Genomic DNA, 26658 nt, shown 5'->3' on the forward strand with positions numbered 1-26658 from the left:
TACGCAGTTTGTTCTCCTTTGTTCCGGCAGCTGTTATAGGACCCACGTGCAGGCCTTACATAGTTGTCCTGACAGCCCTGCCTGAGGTCCTGGCTGACAGCAGACACGTGGACAGATCTTTGGGTGACCCCAACCCCCCAACATTGGGTCACCCCAACTCCAAAGCCGATGGAGCTGATGCTGGGGGTAGAGGCAGAGATGTCCCCACTGCACCCTGCCAAAATGAAAGTTTCATGAGCAAAAGGCTTTTGTGTGTTTAAGCCAGTGAGTGGGGCTGGTTGTTACACAGCAGCAGGGTGGACGCCACACTGCCTCAACTGCAGCTGTGTGCCTGTCCTCCTGCGTCAGAACCTGGTCCCAGGACTGCCCCTGGCTCTCTGGGCCCTCTGTCCAGCCTGCTGCATGCATGCACATGGCCTCCCATCTCCAATACACCATGCTCTGCCCTGTCCAGCATCCTAATTGTCACCAGTTCGGTGCATAAGAAATTCTATCTTGTTGTTTTAATTTGCATTTCTTGATCTTTTAATGACTTCAGACACCTTTTCTTATGCTGATTAGCTTCTTAAATTTCCTTCTCTGAAGACAGCCTCTTCGTAGCTTTTGCTATTTTTCTAAGTGGGGCTGCTGCCTTTTTCTTGTTCATTTGCAGGATTTCACCAAAGTGAAGAACTGATTATTCATCTCTTTCATAGAGGAGCCGTGGGCTGGGAGAGGCCAAAGCAGTGGCCCAGAGTCACACAGCAAGAAGCAGCCTATCTGAGCACAGTGCTGCCAGCAGGTTGCCGAGGAGACAGCCCTCAGAGCTCAGCACCTGCCCAAAGCCAGCAGGTGCTTCCAGGGTCAGGCTTAGCTCCAGACACACCTTCATCCTCCACCTGCCAGATGAAGTGGGGCTTTAAAATCTCATCCTGGAGCAGGGGTGCCACCCTCCTCCTGAGGCTTCATGGCTGCTGGGAGCTTCCTCTGGAGAGGCCAGGGATGGGCACAAGGGCAGGAATTCGGGGACTAAGAACTTTGAGGTCCGGGCAGGGTGAGTGGGAGGGTGCCCGCCTCTCTGTTCCTGTGGTGCCGATGGGCACAGAGGCTCCTGACAGAGTTGGCTGCCCTGGCCCGCTGGGCCCAGGGCCTGCCCTTGGGGTCACATCCCCTGGTACCCACTGGTTTCTGGAGTCAACCTGCTGGGCTCAAACCCAGCTCTGTCACCGTGAGGCAAGGGCTAGAGAAGGCACTTCACCTCCCTGGGCTTGTTTCTTCTTGGGGCCCTGCAGAGGGCCTGGAACCCTGCCCACACAAGACACACAACAAAACCAGCAGTTGCCAGTTCACAAGTCTTTCCCAGGGATCCAAACACGGCTCCCCAGCCCAAACCAGCTTGTGGTGTGGGCCAAACTGCCCGCCTCTGTGGCAGCCTGGGCTGCTGGGGGTCCCACCTTCCCTGGAGAGGCTGCCCATGGCTAGGACCAGGCCACGTGCTGTCTTCTCGCGAGGGGCCCCCCAGTGTGTGCCCCACCTGGAGAACAAAGATGATCCTCAAGAATGCTTCAGGGTGAGTGCTCTGGGTTCCCGTCCTGTCACCTGCTTGGCCCCAGAGACTTGCGTCCTGGCCTAGAGGCTACAGACCCAGGGACCCCACTCCTGTGCAGAGGCTGGGTTTGTGATGGACCCCAGTGGTCTCTGGGACTGTCTGGCTCTTGCTGGTCAGCTGTGGGTGGCTACGCTGCCCAGGCCTCCACCCAGCCAGCAGGGTACGGGGAAGTGACCTGCACGGACAAGGATGTGAGTGACCTCTTTATTTGTAGCTGGGTCAGCGGCTGCCCAGGGGCCTGTAACAGTCAGAGTGGGCAGGCGCTGACTGTTGGGTTCACAGTGACCCAGAAGGGGTAGGGATTGTCCAGGGATCTCAGGATGTCCAGTGTCCACTGCCAAGGGTGGGAGTGTGGCTCAGAACCCCCAGACATGGACAGGTGACCTGGGGACACCTGGGCATCTGGGACAGAGTGGAGTGGTCAGTGCCCAATGAATAAACAGCACAGCCTAAGCCCCCGGGCCCTGGGCCTCTGTGGGGGTGACAGGCTCTCGCCTCCAACAAAAAAGTGGCTCAGGAGACAGAAGGGTAGAGAAACCAGGTCTGCCCTCAGCCGGCAGCCCCTCTGTCCTTGGGTCGGTGGGGCCCTAGAGCATGTGCAGCCCCCGGGGAGTCTGGTTTCCCTGCTGGGGTCTCTCAGAGGCAGGGACAGCAGGGAGGAGGGCCTGGCTCCTGGGAGCTGACTGCTCAGCCACATCCCCTCAGGAGCAGAGGGGCCGTCTTGAGCCCTGAGGGCAGTTGTCAGATGGGGCCAGGAGTCCCAGGAGAGCCTCAGCTCCCGCAGCAGGGGCTCCTGGACAGACCTTGGCAGGCCCGCCCAGGGCCCCCCGGGGCAGCAGCTCCACGTAGCTCAGGGCACTCTGCAGCGACGTCAGGCAGTAGCCCTCTTCTCCAATCAGGTACCTGCATGGAGGCAGGTACGGCACCTGTCATCTGGAGGGGACGCACCCTCACTGGATGCACAGGTCCCACAGAAGGCTGTGAGGGGGCTGGGCTGCGGGTGGCCCACTCCCCGGGCAGACGCTGCTCAGGGGATGGCACCCCAGCCCCTCTCAGCAGTGTGCTAAGTGGGGGTAGGGAGAGGGGGCTGTGGGCTGTGGGCACAGGTGGACCCCCAGCTGGGGAGCGCAAGCCCAGACCCTGCTGGCGTGGTGCTGCCCGGGGCTCCTACCCCTCGTGGATGAACTCCTCCAGGGCCGCGCACTCTGACACCAGCTGGGGGAGGCCGCTTCTCAGGGCCACGAAGGACAGGATGGGCAGCAGGTCGTCGGCACCACTGTTGGGAGAGGGCAGCTGCTCTCCCTGGGCCCCTCAGCCCACTGGCCTCCGGGGCTGGGTATGAACTCTGGTCAGTGTGACTAGAGACCACCTAGGAGCAGCCAGGCCATCCCCAGACAGGGACCCTGCGCTGCAAAGCCCAGGGCGGGGTGGGGAGGCCCCACAGCGAACCTGCCTGAGCCCAGGGGACAGGATGAGGGAGAGGGTGGCCCATGTGCCAGGCAGCCTGCTCCCTCCTGTCAGGTGTCACTCAGCTTGTCACGCCAGGTACTCCAGACCCTCTGCAAGAGGCACCTAAGTGAGCAAGGGAGGCCCTAAGGGACACTCGGAGCCTGGCCCAAGGCCTCACAGCCAGTGGGCTCTGCAGTGAGCACGGAGGCAAAGCATGGGGTTTGAACCGGATGACCAGGGAAGCCTCACATCCCAGGGACTTCTGGGTGGCCTGGCCCCCTCCTCCCCAGGGACCACACACCTGTAGGTATGCTCCCTGGCCCCTGGGATATCCCTGGGAGGAAGCTAGTGTGGGCTGCTGCCAGGACTTGGAAGCACTTTCAGCCCTGGAACCCCATCACTGGCAGCAACTCACTCCACAGCCAGATGGCAACATGGTGAAAGCAGCCGCTGAGAGCCTGGCTGGGTTCCCTGGCCAGACCCTGCAGCTGAGGCCCAGCACCCTGGCCCTGGGGGTGGGGTGGGAGTGGGAGGAGTGCCTCCCTGCTGACCTCACACTCAGCTGAGACTCCCACCTGTCGCACCTGTAGGCCTCTGTGCAGGCAGGCGCCACAGCCTGCCCAGCAGGCTGCAAGGACAGGGGCCTTCCAGGCGACTCCCTCTCTGACCCAGGGGTGGGGTCAGGAGGCAGAGCCCCAGCAGGTGCTAAGAGGACAGCAGCCCGAGTGGTGCCAGGGCTGAGGAAGAAGGCTGCTGGCCACAAGTGGGTCCAGGTAGGACTAAGGTAGGGCCCAGGTGGGGAAGACCTCTGCCCTACCTCAGGAGGGTGGGGCAGGAACCCCAGGGATGGGGACCCAGTGCAGGGAACACTGGGCCTGAGGTGGCTTCCCCCAGGCGTGTGACTGAGGGGAAGCACGCACTTCTGGGACAAGTAGTCCTAAATTTCACCGGATGAGCTAGCTAGGGATGACAACATGCTGCCTGCGGAGGCTGGAGCCCAGGGTCCTTGGTGGAGATGGGTCAGGCGGCCGGCAGAAACCCATGGTCCCAGTGCCTGGGGCAGGGAGGAAGGGAAGGGTTCCCTCTTCCCCCAGGCTTCCAAAGGCAGCCCCCCAGCACCCAGGGCCCACCTGGCTGTGCCCCCTGGGACTCACATGGCGGCAGTGCCGGGCTGGGGTTCAGCCTCCTGGTCCCGGTAGTAGCCTTCAGCGCAGGCACAGATGACCCGCAGGGCCCGCACTGTGGCGCAGAAGTGAGGCTTCGATGAGGGGCTAGGGACCCCATCCCAGGAACATCTCCCAGGCACGGCTCCCACCCACCTCGTGCGCAGGGCTGGGCAGAGCCAGGCTGCGCCCTCCTGGGGGTACTGCTTCCACACCACTCATGCCCCAGAGGACACACCGCCATGGAGCATGAGAAGGGCCCGAGGCCCAGAGGTGAGGGCATAGGCTCCAGGTCACCCTCTGAGACAGGACCCTGTCTTATCTGACCACATCACCCCTTCTCTCCTCCCAGACCATCTCCCCTTACCAATGCACTCCAGCTTCTTCTGGGGGCAGCTCTCCAGAACCAGCAGCCCCAGCTCCTGGGCTGCAGCACAGTAGGGGTAGGCACCAGCTCCTGCGGCCCCGGGGTCCCGTGGGAGGAGCTTGGTGGGGACACCAATGGCTGCCGGGGGGGCATTCCTGTACAGCTCCATGCTCCTGCCAAGGGCAGCCTCCCGGAGACGGTGAAGGCTCCTGGGGCAGAGAGAGGCCAGGCTCAGCTGCCCTGGGACGCTGCCAGGGAGGGAATGGAGGCAGGGCTGGGGAAAGCTGGCCATGCCCCGAGGTGGGCGTGGCACCACCTGCAAACCAGAAACACCTGAGGACCGCCCGGGAGTAAAAAGCACTGGCTGGAAGTACGAAGGTCACCTCGGGGCTGGAGATGGGGGCTGCGAGGCTGCGGCAGTGGGAGGCTGCAGGGTACTGGGGCTGGGCCGCACCTGTAGACGGCCAGCAGCAGGGGCCACAGTGGGGAGAAGAAGGGCTCCTCGATGCAGGCCAGGCAGCGGTCCTTGGAGGCGGCCGTGTTCAGGCCTTCAAAAGCCAGGAGGGTCAGCGCGAGCAGCCTGTCTGCCGAGAGCAGAGCCGGCACAGCGGCACTGTGGGGATGGCTGGGACCTCTGGCCGTGGCTGGCAGTCCCTGGAGGTCACTCCTCCCCAGCTCAGCCAACCTGGGATGCCCAGCCAGACCCCACCTGCCTCTGCCTCCACTCCCCAGGGGCAGCCTCAGTTGGGTGGGCAGAGCCACAGTTAGCTTCTGGGCTCTGTGGGAGGGCTTCGCATGGCCCGGCCTTCCCTCCCCTTCAAACTCCGCAGCCTATGGTCAGAGTAGGGGATCTAGGCCCTCAGCCCCGGGGGCTCACAGGGTCATAACTAACTCCCCCAAGGGGCCAAGGAGACAAGCCTGGTAAGGAGAACAGAAGACAGCCTCTTTCTGAAAAGGGTCTGTACCCCAAACTGTGGGAACCCAGATGAGCTTTAGACACACATTTGAAGACAAGAAATCAGAGGCCCAGGGAGGTGAAGGACCCCCAGGAAGGAGGCGGGACTGGCCCAGGGCCTCCCTCACTGGTCCTGAGAAAACCCTGACAGCCTTCCTCCTTGGAGGGGATGTTGAAGTCACCTGCTGCCCTGGCCCCTGAGGGAACCCACACGCTATTCTCAGGACAGAGATGCTGAGATGAGCCCTTTGTCATCAACAGGTGGCACACACACCGAAGCCCTTAGTCTGGGATGACGTGGGTCCACCCTGAGGCTCTGAGGGCAGACCCTTTCCCAACAGAAGACACGTAGACCAGGCTTGTCTCCTCGAGCAGGCGGTGAAGAGACAGCCAGGGATCGAGGGAGACCCTGGGCCCACAGCCAGACCCAGCTACCCTCCAAGCCCTGGTGCGTCCTGGCCTGCTAAGCAGACCGTGTGGTCCTGAGGAGGGTGGATGGGGAGGGCCCTGCAGGTCAGGGCTGGTCTGCCTGCCACCCAGATGACGGCCCCTTTGCCCTGCCCTGGGCCTACCCCAGGCTGTGCCAAGCTTTTGCTTCAGAGCCAGCGCAGCTCCACCGCCCACCATTGCTGCAGGTGCGCGAGCCTCACCAATGGCGTCGTGTATGTCCTTCACCACGCACTTCAGCTGCTCTGGCAACGGCTCCTTCCTCACCCCTGGGGTCTGGGGCTCAGGCTGCCCCCCAGGGCCCCGGCCCCACCTCTCAGAAGTGGCCAAGAACTGTTCCAGGTCCTCAAAGGAGCTGTCCTTGCCTGGCAGGTGGGATGAGGTGTCCACTAGGGGTGAGGGAGGCCCCAAGGGGCTGCTGTCCACCCCTGTGTCTGGGGAGCCGTGGTAGGGTGGGGGTGTAGCAGGGCTGGGGGCCGGGCCAGGCTCTGGGGAGGAAGGCAGGCAGTAGAGGCTCTGTGAGGGCCGGAGCCGCCGGCTTCCAGGAGTCAGCAGCCCGTCAGCATCAGGGGGCAGGGAACAGCAGCCAGGGGCTGAGGTGGCGCCCCCTGCACCCCTGCTCACGATGGGGTACAGTGCCCGGTACACCGCACACTGGAGCTTCCTCAGGAGCTGCGAGATGGGGTGGTCGGGGACGCTGCGAGCAGAGGAGGTGGCGTGTTAGGGCTGGAGGGGTGGGGTCCCCCTGGTGGGCTCTGACCTGGTCTGAGAAAGCCCATAGCCCTGCGAGGCCCTCACTGGACCCCTGCCCACCTGTAACGTGGCCCTGCCGGGTGGGATTTCAGAGGACTGACTATTTCCCTGTGGGTCAATGTGGCAAATCAGGTCTGCCTGCCCTTGGAGAAGGTAGGAGGCGAGGCCATCAGTGCGAGGGGGCCCCTGGGGGCTAGTGTGGCCCGCTGCCCCTTGCAGTCACCCTCAGACCTCCCCCTGCTCTTTCCTTTTTAGTCCTTTTCTCCGCTGTCAGCCTGCAGCCCGGGGAGGGGCTCAAGGCCCTGGTACCTGAGCAGGTGGGAGACCAGGTTGGTCACCAGTGACAGGTCCCCTGGGCTCTTCTTGAGCTTGGCCCGCCAGTGCTTTGGCCAGTCCTGCAGGACAGGAGATCGTGGAGGAGGACTCGGGGAAGACCCTCCTCCCTCACCAAGGCTGCACCTCAGGGGCCAGCGCCCTTCACTGGTGCCCCAGCGGGAGTGGAGGGAAGGCCCTGCCTGCACTCGCCCCAGACTCACGTGGTCTTGCTCATACTCCAGGATGGCGGCGTAGAGGGCCCGCTGCTCCCGCTCCTCGGGGGTCAGGGCGACCTGACTGCAGAACCTCCTGGGAAGAAGGACGGGTCTGGAGGCCTCAGGGCTGAACAGACAGGTGCAGGAGTCCCCACCTGTCCTGCTGGTGGCTTCTGGGCCCAACAGGAGGACACACACCTGTTGGCAGCCTCCTGGAGCCGCAGCCGGCGTTCTTCCATCTTCCTCTGCAGCTGGGGCAGCCGAGTCAAGGCCCTTTCTTTCTGATTTCTGATGCGGTGTCCCCTACACACGTGCACAGACCTCTGGGATGTCCCGCTGTGCTGGATACAGGGTCGAGCAGGGTGGGTGGGAGGAGGGGCAGGGCCAGAAGATGGGCCCACTCAGGGCAGGAAGGCAAGTCCTGGCTGACTCGAGGGGTGGGGAGGAGCCTGTGGGTGCTGAGAGGGCCAGGGCGGCCTGTGCAAGTGTGGGGAGGGCAGAGACAGCCTGGCTAGGCAGGAATCATCCCGAGGACATGTCTCTCTGAAACTGGAGTTCTCCCACACCCAGACCCTGGCACCCTTACCTGCCCAACCCAGCTGATGGTCACATTATGAATTTCTGCCCCTGAACACCAAGCATGGATGGAAGGATACTGTCTCCTCCCGGGCTCTGGCGATCACTAGGTTCTCCATCATCTGCCGCTGCAGGGACAGGGTCTAGGAGGGAAGGAGGGAATCAGGCCTGCTCCCTCCACCAGCCCAGACCCTCCTGGGCCCTGCTCACCAGGGACGTCTTCTGCATGGCCTGGCTGGGGTCCAGACGGGCCATCCGGGCCTCATATGCAGCCTTCAGCTTCTGATTCTGCAGGGAGGCCTCCTCCAGGGGTGTCAGCTCCCTGGAATGGTGACAAGCTGCTGTCCAGGCTCCAGGAAGCCCAGGAACACTCTGGCCACCTGAGGACCCTTCCTGACCCTGCCCTGAGACCAGAAGGTGAGGAGGTGGTGATGGGGCAGACAGGAGTGTGAAGGAGGGATGCGGTCCAGGGTGGATGGGAGATACCTGCCCGCTGAGACATGACCCTGTTGGCAAGACTTCTGACTTTTCAGCAGAACCTTGACCACAGACCTTTATGCAAGTCAGTTACGTGTGTTTGGTGACAGCGTGAAACTCTGAAGGCACCATGTGGGCCAAACAGCTAGGTTAGTTTGCGACCCATGAAGGGAAAGTCAGGTCTACCAGGTAACAGGCGCTGACAGCGCCCCTCCCCACTGCCCCCATCAGAACTTTCTGTCCCGCACTTTCCTGCTGTCCGGGCGGGAGAAGGTCAGCTGGGGGACACGGGCAGTCCTGGGTCGTGGGGTGGAAGTCTGTGCAGGCAGAGACAAGGTGGAGCAGTGGCCCGAGGCCTGGCAGCAGCAGAGCCTGTCCTCCACTCATCCTGCTGGGATCCTGGCAACTGTGGTCTGGTGTCTTTCGTCTGTTCTGGAAGACTGCCTTAATCTCTTCAAGTAACGCCCCTCTTGTATTTTCTTTCTCATCTTTTTCTGGAATTCTAATGACCTATGTTGGACCTTCCATGTCTTTTTCAAATTTTCTTTTTTTCTTTCCGTGTGTCTTTCTGGGTATCTTTTAATCTTTTATCCAATTCACTAATTGTCTCTTCAGCTGTGTCTGCTCTGCTGTTATAAACTTGTCCACTCCTTTTTGTGTACATGTGTGGATATTTACAGGAGAATATAATCTGTTGTTTTTTTCTAATTAGTTTAAAAATAATTTCATTATTTTTTATTTCTTTTCTGCTTGGTTCTTTATTTGACCCCTAGTATAAATCAGGGTCAGATTTTACAGCTTCTTGTTTCTTGGAGGTATTTCCAAACTTGCCTTTCATTTCTCTAAAATGTAGAGAGCATGATGGTTTCATAACCTGTCCTGTAACTCTATCTGAAGATTAGCAGGTCTGTTTTTGCTACCATTCCTTCACAGTTTCTTGTTTCTTTCTGTGCTTGGTTATCTTTGACTATGTACCATTCATTTTATGACAGCTGAAGGTGATTTTCTCCAAAGACAATCTGAATTTATTTCTGCCAGACACCAGGTATTTCCATCCTGGGACCCATTTTGACTAAATCCACCATGGTCAGCTCACTTTGCCTCCAAACCCAGGCTCAGCCCCCCTTCCATTGTGCCCCATCTTACTTCTTAGAGCTTTGCGACTCTACCACCTGAAGCTTCTGGAAGATCTCAGGTGGCAGAAATGGAGAGAGCTTGCCTCCCTCATCCGAGTACACTCGGCGGTGTCGGCTGGTAGGCGAGGGGGCAGGAGCAGCCACAGGCATGGCTGGCTTCAGGCGTGTTTTCCCTGAAAGAAAATGTAGTTAAGGGTCCACAGGGGGCTCCATGTTGCACAAAGGAGATGCAGACTCGAGGTAGGGGTTACCCCAGGAAACCTTCTGCTGGACACCCACCAAGTCTGGCGGCTGTTGACTGGGCCCTCTCCAGACACTGCTCCGCCAGCTTCAGCATCTTTGACGTGTCCGGGGGTACAGTTTCTGCTTCTGGGGAGCAATGGACAAGACAGTGGTCACATCAACCTATCACTAATCAGATTCTTGCTGCGATAAAAACAAAGGCAAGCCCATCCCCTCCTAACCTCTGACCCCTGGGTGAGCCCACCCCCTTCTCATCTCTGACCATCAGCTCTGGGTTTACCTTCTGGCCCTGGTGTGTGTAGCTGTCCTGTCTGTCCTCTTGGCTGGACCATCAGAGTCTTCTCTCTACCTGCCTGGGCTTTTTATCCTCACTGACACAACTTCACTTGTACTGACAGCCCTGCTCCAGCTGGGCCCTGCCGTCACCATGGCTGTTTCACAGAAACAGCTTTTTCACCCATTTCGTGCCCTCCAGCTGTGTTCACCCAACCCTGGTGCATCGGGGGACTTCTGTTCTGCACCCCCTCCTCTGGGAATCACTCCTGTCAGCGGACTCTCCTGTGGGAACTACACCTGAAACCCTGCCCTGGACGCTGCCAGCCCCTCAGCACACCCTGTCAGCCACCTGATTCCCACTGAGACTGCCCACCCACCCACATCCTGCCTTTCTCTGAAAAGCTCCCTGACCTCTCTCCTCTAGGACAGCTCCCTGGGACTTCCCTCCACCATGCCCTCCTCCCAGTCTTCCATCTTGCGGTGCCCAGAGCTCTGCTGAGCTCCCTGGCTCCCCAGGGCAGCTCTCCCTCTGGCGATGCCCACCTCACCCTGTCCCCTGTTGGGCTGCTGGACATCTTGAGCAGAATGTGCTCATGACAGACATCTCAGCTCCTGCACCTCCCACCCCACCAGACTGTCCACTGTCCCCTGAGAACGTCCGGTGAGGCCCATCTTCACAGTACACCTCCCAGACCCCTCCCTCCTTCCCACTCCAGGCGGTCCCACCACTGCGGTCCTTCTGTGGGAGCTTCCTGGAGGCTGTGCTTCCAGGCTGGCCTCTCCCCACAAAGCCTCCACGAGCTTCCCCTCAACCGGACAACCCTAATCCCCCCATGGCCCTGCCTGCTGACTGCACTTTCTCCTCCAGTTGGCCCCCTCCCTGTATCTGGCACCCACCCTCCTCTCAGGGCCTCTGCACGTCTGTCTGCTGGGAATGCTGCCCCCAGCCCCCAACCTGTGTGCAGCTCATTCCTCCCTGAGCTGGGGTTCAACATCCAGTCTCGGGTCTCTGCTTGACCACCTCTATCCCCTTAGGCACAGCACCCGTCCCTTCCTGCTCCACATCACATTTATGCTTCCTGAGTGCTCAGCCATTCACCTTCTGCTAATGACCAGGTGGAGAGGACACAGGACACCCCCAGGCCTGGGACCCATCAAAGGCTAAGCTGTCCACAGTCTGCCCAGCACGGGAGGAGCTGCAAGGCTGGACGCTGTACCTCTGGGGGTCGCCATGTCTTCCAGCAGCGCCTGGGAGATGTAGTGAACGGTCCTCAGGTACTCTCTGTATGCCTCCTGTGCCAGGGAAGAGAAATGGCAGGGGTCAGGCTGGAAGAGGCAAACAGTCCATCGTGCACACTTGGTGCCCTCGTGGTGCCTGCTTATCTCAGATCCACCTGCTACAGCCAGACTGGCTAGCTGGTAACCAGCTGGGGCACAGAGAGCACCCCTCTTCCCTAGACCTGAAGCCAGCATCACTGCTTTTTTTTTTCCAGTGCAGAAAGGAACTGAGGTTCTCATTCAGTGCGCCAGGCAAACCAGCCTTGGCAGTAACTGCTGTTTTTCAGTCTGTGCAACAAGTTTCTGTCCTCTGCAACTCAGGGGCCATTCATTTGGTTGCTTAAATATATATATATATATATATATATATATTTTTTTTTTTTTCTGGAGGTTAATGAGGGAGTGACGTTGCAACTCTTAGAATCACTTTCTGGCTTGGGTCCTGGAAAATCCCTTTCCTGGACCCCAGAATAAGTACTCCCTGGGCATGCAAGAGTCTATAAAACACGAGGATATTGGCACTTTCAAGGGTGTGAGCATTCTGTTCAGGGCTCCCTTCCAGAGCTCAGGGCATTTCGAACCACAGCATGGTGCTTTGTTTTTTGTTTGTTTTGTTGCATCCCAGTTCTCAAATTACCCACCTTTAAGTCTACATCTCAGGGATAAGGATAAAATGGATTCCGGGAAGGATTTCTGACTTGTAGGGGCACTTGCTGCCCTAGAAAACCAATTTGGGGAAAGCAGCGAATGGAAGACCAGGATGCCTTTCTTAGGCCCCCGCGGCCTCCTCCCCTCCTTGGGCTCCCCAGTGTGGCTCGGCCGGCTTTTCCACGCGGTCACCACCCTTCGGATTAACACCCGTTCCGGTGACAAGCCACACCCCTCCCCCGCCGGCATTTTCCTTCCAAACAAGCTCTGAAGGCGACTGGAAAGGCGCAGTTAACCTCTTATGAATTCCTTCCCCTTTGGAGATCTGGCTAAATCTGCAGGGTCCGCCCCCAAAGTCACACACACGGAGTTGTCGGCCGGATAACCTTTGGAGGGCCGCTTCACGGACCCTTTGGAATCCCCTTCACAAATGAAAACGCCTCGCCTCCAATTTCCGACTCGCTGAACAGACGGGAAACCCGAGGGCAGGAGCCGGCGGGAGCTGTCCAAGGTCACAGCCGACGCCCGAGCCAGCGCCCCGCGCCGCCCGAGGGGCCAGGAGGCGCCCACTCGCGGCCCCGCCCTCGCCCCCGCCCACCGGGCGGCAGCGGGTCCGCGACCGCCCCCGCCCCGCCCCTCCTCACCCGGGGCCGGTTGCTGGTGTCCAGCTCGATGGCCTCGTTGGCTAGCTTCATGGCGCACTGCAACGGCTTCACCGCGCCGTCCCCGGCCGCAGCGGCCATGGCGCCGGCGGGGGAGGCGGTGGGGCAGTCGAGGGGCGGGGCGGGCGGCTCGGGCCCCGGAACGCAACCCGCGCGGGTGCGGGCGCCAACCGAGCCGCGGACCGCCGGAAGAGGGCGCACCGCGCGGGTGCACTTCCGGCGGCCCAGCCCCCGACGCGCCGCGCGCTCAACTCCTGGGGCCGAAGCGGCGGAGGTGGGGCTGCGGAGGTGGGGCGGCGGAGCTCCAGGTAACCGCTTCACGCAGTTGCCACGAGTGTGTAAGTGGTACTACCCGCACCCTAACTCCATGGCGGTGACACGCCAACCACGCGGGACCCGCCTCTTGCCCTCCCTTTGCCGTGCCGCCCCGCCCCTCCCCCCTCCCATCTCTTCGCCCCGTCCCCCTTGCCCCTCCCGTCGTCTGTCGGCCCGGGCCGTCTCTGTTCACCCTCCTCGCCCCCATCACTCGCCCCGCCCCTCTCTCATCGCCCCGCCCCACTTCCAGTGAGCCCGTTGGAGCCGAAAGGCGGAGTCGAACGGAAACGAGCGAGCGCAGTCCAGCCGAGCGGAGCACACGTATCCTAGACTAGCTGCCAGGCCCGGCTTGCCGAGCGCGGCCGAGCGGGGCCGAGCGGGACCGAGCAGGACCGAGCAGAGTCGGACTGGGCGGAGCGTCAGGGCCGGTCTCCAGCCACCGCCACCGCCACCGCCATGAAGCGGGACCGGCTCGGCCGCTTCCTGTCTCGCGGGGCGTCGGGGCAGCGCGGGAGCTCGGGCGGCGGCAACTGCAGCGGTGGCCGGGCCCGGGGCCGCCCCGCCCGCAGCGGGCCGAACGTGGAGGAGGAGGCGGCGGCTTTGGTGGCGGCGCGGCTGGGCTGGGGCCCGGTGCGGGCCTGCGGGGACGCGGGCGAGGACGGCGCCGCCGAGGCAGGTGGGTCTGCCGGCAGGGCGCGAGGGGTGGCGGGGCCCCCGTGACCACTGTCCGCCCGTGACTTCCCGGCCCCCCGCGACCATCCTCCCCCAGGGACCACTGTCCACCCGCAACTTCCCGGCCCCCGCTGCGGCGCCCGGCCCCCCGGCACTTCCCGGCCCTCAGTGACCACCGTCCCCCCAACCCCGAGCCCCCGGGCGGCTGCGCGCCTCAAGCAGCGGGCAGGCCTTCCCGCTGGGAGGGGGGCAGTGCGGGGGCTGTTTCGCAAGATAGCTGACCCTTCGCGCCTTCTCCGATCTCGTTGAGGAATTGGCGCTCAGGCTGAGCGGCGGGGGCTTGGGTTCCAGGCGCGTTTTCGTCCTGCGCTCTGTAGCCTTGAGGTAATGGCTTCATCTCTCCGGGCCTCAGCTGCCTGTTCCTTGACTCAGTGGGTTCCCTCGAGAGGCCGTGCCGGCCTGTCAGGGTTGTGCGTTGGGCCACGGTTTCCGCCTGATGCTTCGCCCGCTCGGCCGGTGCCGCAGGCCGAGACGGAGGCGGCATCCTCCGCCTTGCAAGAGCCGGTCCGGCTCCTTGGCGTTTGTTTCAGGAGGGTGGTGCAGGAAGGGATGGAGTTTCCAGCCTCCTCCATCAAGTTTCGCAGCTGGGGAGGCATGATTGACAAGTAGCACTGTATTGGTTTCAGGTTTACTTTGTTACTGACTCTGCATGTGTGTATGTTGTGAAGTGATCTGTGAGGCTTGTTAGCAGCCACCACCACATGTAGTTACAGGCTGTTTCTTTAGGCTCTAAAGCTCTCAGCAGTTTTCAAACGCACGGTACAGTACTGTGCCGCAGTAACTGTAGCTACCTGACTGAACACATCACCAGGACTCGTTTTATAACTGGCAGTTCCTCCCTTTGACCCCTTCACGCATTTCACTCACCACCCGCCCCAATCTGGCAACCACCAGTCTGTTCTCCATATGTTAGGTCAGGGTTTTTTTTTTTTTAGATTCCAAATATTAGTAAGATCATATGGCATTTATCTTCCGTCTGACTTATTTCACTTAGTATAGTGTCATTAAGGTCCACCTGTGTTTTTGGAAATGGCAGAATTTAGAATTTTCTCATTTTTATGGCCGAGTAGTATTCCATTGTGTATGTGTACCCCAGTTTTTTTATCCAATCATCCATTGATGGACACTTTGTTTCCATACCTTGGCTGTTGTAAATAATGCTGCAGCGAATGTAGGGGTGTGTATACATTTTCCGGTTAGTGTTTTCATTTCTTTAGGATAAATACCCAGCAGTGGAATTGCTGGACCATATGATAGTTCTATTTTTATTTTTTTGAGGATTTTCAGTACTGTTTTGCATGGTGGCTGCACCAGTTTACATTCCCACCAGCAGTGCCCAAGGGCCCCCTTTTCTCCACACTCTTGCCAGCGCTATCATTACTTGTCTTTCTGATGACAGCCATTCTGACAGGTGTGAAGTGATACCTCCTTGTGGCACTTCCCTGATGATTGGTGACACTGAGCACTTTTTCAGGTGCCTGATGGTTATCTACGTGTTCTCTTTGGGAAAGTGTCTATTCAGGTCCTCTGCTCATTTTTTAAACCAGATATTTGTGGTTTTGCTTGTGTTTTGTTGGGGTTGTATGAGTTCCTGACATGTTTTGGATAGTGATCCTTCATCAGATGTAAGATGGGGAAACATTTTCTCCAATTCAGTAGATGGCCTTTTCATTTTGTTGACAGTTTCCTTTGCCCTGCGGAAGTTTTTTAGTTTAATGTGGTCTCATTTGTTTATTTTTGCTTTTGTTGCCTTTGCTTTTGGTGTCAGTTTAAAAAATCATCTCCTAGACCATTGTCAAGGAGCTTACCACCATGTTTTCTTCCAGGAGTTTTATAGTTTCAGGTTCCTTAATTCTTTAATCCACTTTGATTTTGAGTGTGGTGTAACATAATGGTCCAGTTTCGTTTTCTTTTTTCCCCCTGCATATAACTGTCCAGTTTTCCCAACACCATTTATTAAAGAGAGTCTCCTTTCCCCATTGTATGTTCTTGGTTCCCTTGTTGCAAATTAATTGACTGTATATGCATGAATTTATTTCTGGGCTTTTTATTCTGTTCCATTGATCTGTGAGTCTATTTTTATGTCAGTCATATACTGTTTTAATTACTATAGTTTTGTAGTATAGTTTGAAATCAAGGAGTGTGATGCTTCCAGCTTTGTTCTTTCTCAGGATTGCTTTGGCTATTCAGAGTGTTTTTTTGTGTCCATATAAATTTTCTTTAAATTTTCTTTTGTGGGGGGGGTGTAATTAGGTTTGTTTGTTTACTTGTTTACTTATTTATTTAGAGGAGATACTGGGGACAGAACCCAGGACCTTGTGCCTGCTAAGCATGTGCACTACCACTTGAGCTATACCCTCCCCTGGTTCCATAAAAATTTTAAGATTGTTCTATTTCTGTGAAAAATACCACTGGGATTTTGATAGGGATTGCATTGAATTTGTAGATGTGTTGGGGAGTACAGAGATTTTAATAATATTAATTTTTCCATTCCATCTGTATGGAATTATCTTTCTACTTATTTGTGTCTTTAGTTTCTTTTATCAGTGTCTTATAGTACAGGCTTTTTATCTCCTTGGTTAAATTTATTTCTAGGTATTTTATTCTTTTTGATGCAATTGTAAATGGAATTGTTTTTAAATTTTCTGATAGTTTATTAGTATATAGAAATTAACTGATGTTTGTGTATTCATTTTGTATCCTACAACTTTAATGAATTTGTTCACTAGTTCTAACAGTTTTTTGGTGGAGTTTTTAGAGTTTTCTATATATCGTATTTCATCTGCAAATAGAGACAATTTCACTACTTTATGATTTGGATTACTTACATATTTTTCTTGCCTTATTGCTCTGGCTGGAACTTCCAATATTGTGTTGCATGAACATGGCGGGAGGGGGCATCCTTGTCTTGTTCCTGATCGCAGAGGAAAGCTCTCAGCTCTTGACTGCTGAGTGTGATGTTTGCCCTGGGCTTCTCATGTATGTCATGTTGAGGTGCACCCCCTCTGTGCCCACTTTGTTGAGGTTTTTATCATGAATGGATGTTGACTTTTTATCTTTTATTTTGTTAGTGTGGTGCAGCACAGCAAGTGATTTGGGATGTTGACCATCCTTGCATCCCTGGAATAAATCCCAACTGACCACTGTGTGTGACCTTTTAAATGTATTGTTGAATTTAGTTTGCTAATAATTTGTTGAAGATTTTTACATCTATGATCATAGGAATATTGGCCTGTAACTTTTCTTATTTTGTGGTGCCTCGTCTGATTTTGATATCAGAATGATACTGGCCTTACCGTGGAGGCATTTAGAATCCTTTGAAAGGTTTTCTAGACCAGAATGCCCTCTGCTAGCCATATCTCCTCAAAGGCTGTATATTCAGCCAGGTGCTCAGAGCCAGAGCCCTGTGTTTGGCCCAGATGTGGGCCTGTGTTTGAGGGACAGGTCTGGGGAGGCCCCAGCGAGGGTTCTTCCCCAGCCAGGAGCGTCTGTGCAGCGGCAGCCTCACCGTGCTGTGCTGTTTCTTGTGCTTGCCCAGGAACAGGCCGGACCCTGGCCATGGGGCACTGTCGCCTGTGCCACGGGAAGTTCTCCTCACGGAGTCTCCGCAACATCTCTGGCAAAGCTTCTGGAGGGAGCTCAGAGAGGCTGCCCCCAGGGGAGCATGTTTTCATCAGGGACTTCCAGCGCCTCCTGGGGGTAGCCGTCCACCAGGACCCAGCTCTGTCTCAGTTTGTCTGCAAGAGCTGCCATGCCCAGTTCTACCAGTGCCATGGCCTTCTCACGTCCTTCCTGCAGAGAGTCAACGTCTCCCCGACAGGCCACCGGAAGCCTTGCGCAAAGTAGGCGTCCCTCCCTTGTTCTCAGGGAGAGCTGTCAGAGATGGGGAGGGTGTGGGGGAGGTGAGGGCCTCGGGGCTGCCCTTGGACAAGAAGCCTTGGCTGCATATTAGCAGCCACCTGGGGAGGGGCACGCTGGATCCTACTCACTGCCAGCCCCACTCACATGAGCCACGATGATCCTTTGCAGGGTCGGTGTCCAGCCCCTGCCAGGGGAGGAGGAGGGAGCGTGTGTGGGTGAGTGTGCCCCGAGCGCGGGGTTGGGGTGGGCCCAGGGCAGGCTGGGTCCTAACCAGCCTGGGGCTGGCATCTCTGTGCCTTTCCTCAGTGGACCTGATCACTTCGAGCCCCCAGGGCCTGCGTGGCTTGGTGGAGTGGGTGCACGGACATGCAGCCAGCTGTGGGGCCCTGCCTGGTCTCCAGAGGACCCTGTCCTCTGAGTACTGTGGCATCATCCAGGCCATCTGGGGCTGCGACCAGGGCCATGCCTACACCATGGATGCGGACTCCAGCTGCGGGGCCCTCTTGCTGGACAGTGCTTTGGGAGTCAAGTGGATGTGGGACAAGGAGACGGCCCTTCGGCTCACCCAGCATCGTGGCTCCAGCCCCCCTGGGGCTGCCCCTCAGAGCTCCCAGGACAGAGCGACTGTGGCTGAGACCGGGATGCTGCCCAGCACAGACACAGCTCCCTCGCCTGCAGATGGCGACCCCGTGGGGCCTGGGCCAGGTCCCCCGCCTCAGCCAATCCTCCCCGCAAGTGGGGCCCCAGGTAAGAGGCTCTTCTGGGCTGTCAGACCAGGATTCCTAGTCCTGAGTTAGGCAGGCCCTCAGCAGCAAGTGGATGTCTGCACCATTGTGGCACTGGCCATGGTTTCGTGTGCAGAGGGGCCAGGCATGGGGAGCGACCAGGAACCAGCCTTGGTGCCTCCTCGTGGGCCTAGCAGCAGGGAGGGCGAGGTCCCTGCTCCAGCACTGCTAGGAGGGTACTCTCATCTGTGTCCAGTCTTCCTCTGAGCCTGCTTGGGGCCACGGGCAGGGGCGGGAGAAGATGGGGCCTCGTGGAAGATGGAGACAGCTGGTGTATTGAGCTAGCTGCAGGTCATTCTCTGGGCCTCTGCCAGCAGCCTGGTGATGCCCAGTGAGACCAGTGTGGACAGGCTCCTCTGCTGACTGACCGAGGGGGAGCACAGGGCCCTCGTTTGGGGCCTGGGGCTGCAGCCCTGCGTGTTGGTGCAGTTGTTGATGGATGTTGTGCTGGGAGGGCCCGACTGGCTTCCTGCTTGCTTCTCCCAGCTCCACATGTGCCCCTGTCTGTGTATGGGGTGCTGGGCCACTCCCGTGGGCAAGTCCTCGGGCTGTTCAGAGAGCAGATGCTGGAGGGTGAGGGGGCTCGTGTTGCAGTGCCTTAGAGCTGCTTGGCTTCTTAAACCGTATGCATGCAGCTTCGTTATCAGTGACTTTTTAATGTCCTCAGACATCCACAAAGTATGAGTCTTCCTGTCCCCAGGTGACTGGATTCAGCCTCTGGGGAGGGGTGGGGCTTGTGCTGCTGTGGGGCTTCTTGGCGCTGCCTTGCTGACTCGGGGCCGGTGCCCGGCTACACAGGGACCTTGGGGAAGGGCTGGGGGTGGAGGACCGCAGGCCCTGTCGTCAGACATACACTCAGCTCCCTGAGGGGAGCACTGCCTCTCTGTCTGTGGGTGACGGGTGACTGGGGTCTTGTTCTTTGTTTCTCAGGACAGTTGGGTGAGAAGCAGGTTCCGACTCCAACTTCGGATGATCGGGTAAAAGACGAGTTCAGTGACCTTTCTGAGGGGTGAGAGAAGAGTGGGTTTACGTAGCCTAAAACCTCTCCCTGGAAACCCAGCTCTGCTGTCCTCGGGGCTGGCTGCTGGTGTCCTGCTGGCCTCTCTCTCTCTCTGTTGGGAGGACAGGCGTGGCCGGTGCCTTGCACTCCTGAGCAGGGGCTCCTGGGTCCCAGGGGCACCTCAGACCCAGTGGAGCTACCAGGAGGCACAGCTGGGTGGTGTGGAAGTTACTCTGTGAAGATGGTCCTCTGGCCAGGCCTTTGCTGATTCTGGCCTGTCTCCAAGGCCTGAGTTTTGTGCCAACCCCAGATGTGACTAAAACAGAAGCCAGTCTCTGTTCCTTTATCATAATGTGATTGTGACTTGGGCTGGAGACCCGTTCAGGAGGACAGCCTTTCCAGGAAGGGGCATCTGTTTGCGCCAGGGGCCACTAACCCCTCCCCACTTCTGACACGAGAAGCCCTCAGGGTAGAGGCGGCGGCTGCCCCCCCCCCCCCCCGCCCACTGCCATAAGCTTTGGGTGAACTGTAGAGGCACCTTCTTCCAACATGCAGAAAGACACCATGATTTTTGGTGCCGATGACGGATGACTAAGGTGCTGGACACGCCCCGGCATCAGGAGTGGCTGTGGGCTGCCCCTCAGGCCCTGCCAGCCTTGGGCCTTTGTCCGCTGTGGGGAGGCTGTGGCATGCCAGCCAGGCTCTGTCTGCCGCTGTGCAGTGAGTCCTGTTTTGGGAAGGTTAGAGGCGTATCTCTTTCTGGTCTTGCTGCCTGCTGACCTGTCAGCGGGGCAAGTGTGTCGGTTGGGGGAGGGGGGGAGGTGACATTCTGCATATCCCTTCCTGAGAAGCCCAGTTCTGTGAGGGTCTTCATGCCCTGCCTTGGTCCCCATACAGAGGCCCTTTCCAAGTCCGGATGTGATGAGAAACGTGGCTCACGGGGCCGTCTGCATGCGACCGTGGCTTCCCCTGCATTAGGGCGAGGGGTTTGGAGACTTGGGGATTTTTAAGACCTTTTCAGGGGAACTAAAACGTGGACTGTGGGGATCCACGTGGTATCTTTAGACAGGAAGTGCCACTGGATCTGTCACCTACCCCAGGGCTCTGCTGAAGGCTCCCTCTTCTTCCCCAGAGACTTCCCAAGTGAGGACGAACATGGCAAGAAGCAGAACGCCCAGTCCTCGGACGAGTCCTTTGAGCCTTACCCAGAAAAGTAAGGGGCCAGCCCACGGGGTGGGGATGGTGTCCAGCGGGTGACATGAGGGGCAGTGGGACCGGATGGAGTCTGTCTTGCTCGGCACACTCATGGTTTTGCTTCTGTTGTGGCCTGATCTTCTAAGCCCTGTGCAGTGTGGCCACTGCGCAACCTTGGAGTGGCCTGGGGTCACAGCTGGAGGCGTGGCCAGCGGTGCCGAGGTCCTGCGGCCGCTCCCAGCTCCGCCCGGGCTGGTTCCTGCCCTGCCTCCACTTGGGGTCACCCTTCCTCCCTCTGGGTGGTGCTGTCTCTGGGAGAAGGCGGGGTCCTGACAGAGAAGGCTGATTTTCATGTCACTTTCTTCCAACTCTGTGCCCATGAACACCCCAAACACCTCAGTTTGTCAAGGTCCACGGTGGCATTTTACATAGAATGAGACAGGAGCACCTCAATGTCACCCAGAAAGCACAAAACAAAACTGGGCAGCAAGCTCCCCTTCCTGTTTTCCTTGAAATCCTGACATGGTTTGTGGGTGGAGAGATAGGACAGGAGGCTCAGGGAGGTGACCGTCAGGGCACAGGGCTGAGTCAGAAGCACTGGCCTAGGCCGAGAGAGAGTCAGGCGGGCCCTGTCCCAGAGCCTCGGCCACAGGCTAGGGAGACTAGGCCTGCCTCCAGGAGGGCCTGCTCCCTGCTTAGTGGACTCCAGAATCCAGCCTTATGTCCTGGTGTTGGGTGGGGCAGACGGGATCAGGAGGGGAGGTTCTGCTCTGAGCTGGGGCCAGCACTCAGGCATCTTCACTCCCTGGGTTTCCACAAGGACCGACCCCGAGTGTGCACATAGGTCCACGCTGTAGGCGGGGGACACGAGGTGTGATCTTAGAGACCTGCGGTAACATGGATTCTCAGTGGAGGCTGGCCCTGGGGGAGGTGGGACTGGGCAAGGTGGGCGTGCGAAGCTCTGGGCCTGGTCCTGACCACCACTGGCTTCCTCAGGTGCTGTGGTGTGGGGTGGGCCCCTGTTCTACAGATGTGCTCCAGTCAGGCAGACAGGAGACCTGGCCATGCTGACCGGGGTGCTATGGCTTGAGGAAGTGAGGGCTGGGAGCCTGGGGAACAGCAGGGAGGGAGGGGCAGGGAAGGGAAGCTAGCAGCGGGGAGGCCTCTGTGTCTGCAGGGACCCCGGCCCCATACACTTCAAGGACTCACGGGAGGCCTGTGTGCTCTCTGAGGCCTCCTGCTCTCAAGGAACGTGTGGTCTAGTGTGATCACTGGCCATGGTCTGGCTGCCGGATGCTCAAGCCACACAGAAGGGGTGGAGGCTGGCAAGGTGGGGCTGTGTCCAGGTCACAAAGAACAGTTATTGGACAAGGAGGATGGGCCTAGCCAGTCCCCAGAGAAGGGTTTGTTAATGTGCAGCTCAAGGACGATTTTATAATCTGTTACGGTAAAATAGGTATGACAAAATTTGCCATCTTCAAGTGTACAACTCAGTGGCATTGAAGTCTTTTCACAATGTTGTGCAACCCTCACCACTATTTCCAGATGTTTCCTCGTCCCAGACAGAAGCTGTCCCGGGGAAGCAGTGACTGCTCCCTTCCCTACAGGCCCTGGCAACTCCTGGTCTAGGTGCCCCTTCCAGGGCCCGTGCCGGTGGGAGTGCACAGTGTGTGTTCTGCTTCTGGCTCTTGTGCTGAGCGTGTCTCTGAGGTCCACCCGTGGTGTTACCCGGCTGAGAATCTGGTTCCTCTCTGGCTGAACAATAATCTGCTGTGTGGATGGACCACGTTGTGTTGATCGATTTGTCGTTTTGGATGGTTTACACTTTTTGGCTGTTGTGAACAGTGCGCTGAAGGCTGATGTGACAGGTATCTGAGACTGTTTTCAGTTCTTTGGGTCATGTGTTAACTCTGTTAACTTTCTGAGGAACCATTTTCTGCAGCAGCTGCACCATCTTGCATTCCCACCAACGGCACACAAAGGTTCCTGTTTCTCCACATCTTCACCAACACTTACTTTTTCTTTTTAACAGTCATCCTAACAGGTGTGAGGTGGTGTCTTCCCTCGTCCATTTCCCTAGTGGTTAGTGATGCTGAGCGTCTCTTCGTGTGCTTGTACCTTCTTTGAAGAAATGTCTGTTTAAGCCCATTTTTAGCTGGGTTGTCTTTTGCTGTGGAATTGTAGGGTATCTTTTGTTTGTTAGTCTCTTGACACTGTTCTTTCGTGCACAAAAAATGTTTAATTTTGAAGTCCAATTTACCTGTTTTTCCTTTTGTTGCCCTGCTTTTGGTGTCATATTTAAGAGAACTACTCCAAGGTTGTGAAGATTTACCCCTAAGAGTTTTAGCTCTTAGATTTAGATCTTCAATCTGTTTGAGTTAACTCTTTATATGGTGTGAAGTAGGGATCCAAGTCCAGTCTTTTGTCTCTGGGGAGCCACTTGTCCCAGCACCTTTTGTTGAAGAGACTGTCCTTTTCCCATTGAATGGTCTTGGAACCGTGTTGAAAGCCAGCCAGTTGTGCTTGTGAGAGTTTTTTGGGGGGCTCTCTCAGTTGGTCTGTCTCTCTTTATGTCAGGACCACACTGTTCTGACTGCTGTTGCTTTGTAGCAAATTTTGGAATCAGGAAGTGTGAATCTTCTAGCTTTGTTGTCTTTCAGAATTGTGGCTGTTCAGTGTCCCTTGAAATTCTGTGTGGGATTTAGGATCTTTCTCATTTTTCTGAAAACCACCATTAGGAGTTTCACAGGGACTGAACGTGTAGATTGCTTGGGGGAATGCTGCCATCTTAACAATTCTAAGCCTTCTGTGAACATGGGGTGTCTACTATTGAAGTCTTTCTTTCGGCAGTGTTTTGTAGTTTCCAGTGTACAAGTATTTACCTTTCTTGGTTAAGTTTATTCCAAAGTATTTTACTCTTTTTGATGGTATTGAAAATGAACTGTTCTTAATTTCTTTTATGGATTGTTCATTGTTAGTGTATAGATGCAGAAGTGGTTTTGTGTGTGGGTTTTGTACCCTGCAACTTTGCTGGATTTATTTTTCTGTGTGGGTTCTTTAGGGTTTTCTACATAAAAGATCATGACATCTGTGAATAGAGGTGATTTTCTTTCCTTTCTAATTGAGATGTTTTTTATTTTATTTTTTATTTTTTGCCTCACTGCTCTGGCTAGGGCTTTCTAGTCTTTTGTTGAATAGAATTGGTGAAAACAGGCATCTTTGTCTTGTGCCTGATCTCAGAGCAAAAGCTTTCAGTCTCTCACCACTGAGGATGAGATCAGCATGGACTCGTCATATATGGCCTTAGATGTTCCCTTCTGTTCCAAGGTCAAGTGGGGTCGGCAGCCAGCACTTCTCCCTCCAGCTCGTCTGGTTGCTGAGTCAGGTTCCAGAGGAGCTGACTCTGATCTTTTTATCTAGCGTAACAGTTGGTGGTTTTGGTGGAGGGACTGACCCCTAAGTAACCCCGCTCCACCATTCCCCGTGCTCCCTCTGGAGTGGTTCTTTTGTTTAGAACCAGTGAACTGGTCCTGAAAACCCATTCCTGGGTCCAGGATGGTCCGCGTCCCTGTGCCCAGCTCTCCTGCAGTGGCAGTGCAGGGCCCCCGCCTCCCTGGAGAATTGTTCAGGCTTTGGTGGCCGAGGTCACTCTGAGGGCTGGCCAGTCGGCACAGGGACTGAAGCGGCCGAGCCCTGGAGGCCTGAGAAACCCACCCCTCATATCTGAAGGAAGAGGAGAGATATATATGCAGACAGAGGTCTGAGCCATCACTGACTCTGATGGTCTCTCCTCCAGGGTCTCCGGAAGGAAGAGTGAAAGCAAGGAAGCCAGGAAGTCAGAAGAACCGAAACTTCGAAAGAAGCCTGGGCCCAAGCCAGGCTGGAAGAGCAAAGCCCGCTGTGAGAGGTGAGGGGCTGGGTCTGGGGCCACGCGGTGCGTCAGGGCTGTGGCGTCATGCGTGCTCCGTGTTGCAGGGAGGAGCTGCCCACCATCTACAAGTGCCCACACCAGGGCTGCACGGCTGTGTACCGCGGGGCCGACGGCATGAAGGTGAGGGGCCATGAGGAGGGGCTGTGGGGCAGGGGCCACATGAGGTGGCCAGGGGAGGAGCCCACAGTGCAGGTCAAGGTGTGCAGGGTCCCCTGTCTTTCCCGCAGAAGCACATCAAGGAGCACCATGAGGAGGTCCGCGAGAGGCCCTGCCCGCACCCTGGCTGCAACAAGGTGTTCATGATCGACCGCTACCTGCAGCGCCACGTGAAGCTCATACACACAGGTGTGCCCACCCCCCTCCCAGGACGGGCTGCCGGGGTCATGCGTTGCAGGCAGCAGAGAACCCTCGGTGCCTTCCTGTGAGTTTATCGTGGCAGTTTTCTTAATTGTTACTTTCAGAAGATGACAGTCTATGCTTTTTGGATTATAAAGGTAACCACGCCCACTGTAGAGACTGGGAAAGGAAAGAGCACATGGAATGGTGCCCTCGCCTGTTACCAGGAGCAGCATGTGAGGGTTACGCCTCTGGCTCTGCACGTGTGCCTGTAGCCCTGGGCTCATGTGCCTGACTCACACGGGCTGCTCCTGCCCAGAAGGCAGTGCTCCTGACACAGTGATCCCCTTGGGTTGAGTCAGGTTGCTGTGTCTCAGTCCAGCCACCGTGGTCGTGACTACAGGCAGTTTTATGAACATGGAGGGTAGACTGTAAGCCAGGATGGCCGTGCGTAGGAAGGGAGAAGCGTGCCTGTGCGGCTCTTCCGGAGAGGTGACACTGGGGGAGGAACGTGTGGCTGCTGCCCCAGGTGCACATCTAGGACGGGTCAATGGGAGGGGGTGACAGTTCAGTTCCTGTTGAAGAATGTAAGAGATTGATTTCCAAAGTCTGTGCCCCTATGGGGTGGGGCCCAACGTGGGGGTGACTTCAGAATAGCAGTAACTCTGATCACTTCCTCCAGAACTCATGCTCAAGGCACTAGGCCTCCTAAGCTTATGAAAACAGGCTCCAGAGGAGGTGTGCACAGTGGAGGCGGCCCCAGGCAGGTGACGTTTTCAAGCAGGTTGGAACTGTCTCACCTGTGAGTCTTTGGGGCACTGAATGGACCTAGCGCTCACAGTGGAGCTTGGGAAGGGTGCTCGGTGCCCGCAGTCACTTCGTCTTCGTTTGCAGAGGTGCGAAACTACATCTGTGACGAGTGTGGACAGACCTTCAAGCAGCGGAAGCACCTCCTGGTCCACCAGATGCGCCACTCGGGAGCCAAGCCTCTGCAGTAAGTGTGGGGGGCCCTCTCCCTGGCCGCAGTACCCACTCCCTGACTCATCCACCACTGTCCCCCAGGTGTGAAGTCTGTGGGTTCCAGTGCCGGCAGCGGGCGTCCCTCAAGTACCACATGACCAAACACAAGGCTGAGACTGAGCTGGACTTTGCCTGTGACCAGTGTGGCCGGCGGTTTGAGAAGGCCCACAACCTCAATGTGCACATGTCCATGGTCCACCCTCTGACACAGGCCCAGGACAAGGCCCCGCCCCTGGAGCCCCTGCCTGGGCCGGTGGGGGGTCAGACTGTGAAGGCTGAACCCACATGAGGGCACGCCAGCCCTGGAGCGCAGCCGGTGGTAAATCCTAACCCTCATGCCTCACATCAGATCTGAAGGCACAGCTCTGCTCAATCAACCAAGACCTCCACCCCGAGTGTGGGAGGGTGGGGGCTCCGTGTGCGGCTCCTGTTGCCTTTCTGGCCGCTGCTCAGAGACCAGCAGTTTGTTTTTCTGTAACCCCTGAGTGACTTGGTGCCAGATGCAGATTTTAAATCATCGAGTTCTCTTTCCAACTAAAGCAATCAAGATTTGTAACCCACTTTTCGGTGCAACAACAACTCCATGTTACGTGTATAATAAATTATTTACAGAGGAGCAGGGCTGTGCCCTGGGCAGGTTGCATCAGGAGAGACAGGCTTCTTGGTCGAGGTCAAGGTCGAGCACAGCCTGCTGCCTGCTCAGGAGGGCGGCACTCACTTCTGGGTCACAGTCTGCACCAGCGGCTAGCAGCTGCAAGGAAGCATGTGTGCTGAGCCCAGTGCTGCCCCAGGCTCCCCGCGCCAAGGGCACAGGGAGCTGGCAGCCACGATGCCCAGTGTTGGAAGCTGTGACTTCTCCCACCTAAGGGGTTGGCCCCTCAGCACCCTCACTTTGAACACGATGTGGACTTTGAGACAGGCACCAAGGTGAGCCTC

General features: G+C 57.3%; 3 protein-coding genes across 19 annotated transcripts in view; 1 reads left to right on the forward strand and 2 right to left on the reverse strand.

The window, feature by feature from the left end:
- Positions 1-1778: 1778 nt before the first annotated feature.
- On the reverse strand, positions 1779-13837 carry VPS9D1 (VPS9 domain containing 1). 12 transcript variants are annotated; one of them, XM_072946872.1, is made up of 15 exons: positions 13818-13837; positions 11060-11253; positions 9721-9810; positions 9452-9614; positions 8039-8150; positions 7909-7971; positions 7451-7503; positions 7259-7346; positions 7032-7117; positions 6173-6666; positions 5022-5151; positions 4568-4776; positions 4192-4276; positions 2760-2864; positions 1779-2491 (listed from the first exon to the last, which is right to left on the reverse strand). In XM_072946872.1, exons 3-15 carry the CDS (start codon positions 9776-9778, stop codon positions 2290-2292), a joined length of 1848 nt encoding a protein of 615 aa, XP_072802973.1. In that variant the 5' UTR covers positions 9779-9810; positions 11060-11253; positions 13818-13837; the 3' UTR covers positions 1779-2289. The 12 variants fall into 12 exon arrangements, 8 of the variants coding, with proteins under 8 accessions (XP_072802973.1, XP_072802965.1, XP_072802971.1 ...); XM_072946864.1 differs by lacking the exon at positions 13818-13837 and adding an exon at positions 12531-12987 and having other exon boundaries at positions 11178-11253; XM_072946870.1 differs by lacking the exon at positions 13818-13837 and adding an exon at positions 12531-12603.
- On the forward strand, positions 12760-26285 carry ZNF276 (zinc finger protein 276). Of its 3 annotated transcripts, none has more exons than XM_072946874.1 (12): positions 12760-12856; positions 13114-13539; positions 17134-17437; positions 17625-17671; positions 17763-18203; positions 19172-19250; positions 20374-20454; positions 24232-24342; positions 24411-24486; positions 24594-24711; positions 25597-25696; positions 25765-26285. In XM_072946874.1, exons 2-12 carry the CDS (start codon positions 13320-13322, stop codon positions 26009-26011), a joined length of 1824 nt encoding a protein of 607 aa, XP_072802975.1. In that variant the 5' UTR covers positions 12760-12856; positions 13114-13319; the 3' UTR covers positions 26012-26285. The 3 variants fall into 3 exon arrangements, with proteins under 3 accessions (XP_072802975.1, XP_072802974.1, XP_072802976.1); XM_072946873.1 differs by having other exon boundaries at positions 12773-12886; XM_072946875.1 differs by having other exon boundaries at positions 12773-12886; positions 19172-19218; positions 20342-20454.
- FANCA (FA complementation group A) overlaps positions 26284-26658 on the reverse strand; it is a 37097-nt gene continuing 36722 nt past the window's right edge. For all 4 annotated transcript variants that reach the window (XM_072946863.1, XM_072946862.1, XM_072946860.1 and 1 more), the window contains one exon: positions 26284-26473. In XM_072946863.1, the coding sequence (XP_072802964.1) occupies positions 26366-26473 (108 nt within the window). In that variant the 3' untranslated portion in view covers positions 26284-26365. The remainder of the gene's footprint in view (positions 26474-26658) is intronic.

The sequence above is a fragment of the Vicugna pacos genome, chromosome 21 (assembly GCF_048564905.1).
Source record: "Vicugna pacos chromosome 21, VicPac4, whole genome shotgun sequence".
NCBI lineage: Eukaryota > Metazoa > Chordata > Mammalia > Artiodactyla > Camelidae > Vicugna > Vicugna pacos.

Coding starts and splice junctions, on each gene's coding strand:
- ZNF276 (XM_072946874.1), top strand. CDS start 13,320: ATGAAGCGGGACCGGCTCGGCCGCTTCCTGTCTCGCGGGGCGTCGGGG. Junction 19,251..20,373: donor TTCAGTGACCTTTCTGAGGG/GTGAGAGAAGAG, acceptor CTTCTTCCCCAG/AGACTTCCCAAGTGAGGACG. Junction 25,697..25,764: donor TCGGGAGCCAAGCCTCTGCA/GTAAGTGTGGGG, acceptor ACTGTCCCCCAG/GTGTGAAGTCTGTGGGTTCC.
- VPS9D1 (XM_072946864.1), bottom strand. CDS start 12,629: ATGGCCGCTGCGGCCGGGGACGGCGCGGTGAAGCCGTTGCAGTGCGCC. Junction 7,972..8,038: donor CCATGCAGAAGACGTCCCTG/GTGAGCAGGGCC, acceptor CTTCCCTCCTAG/ACCCTGTCCCTGCAGCGGCA. Junction 6,667..7,031: donor CTGGTCTCCCACCTGCTCAG/GTACCAGGGCCT, acceptor CTCTGCTCGCAG/CGTCCCCGACCACCCCATCT.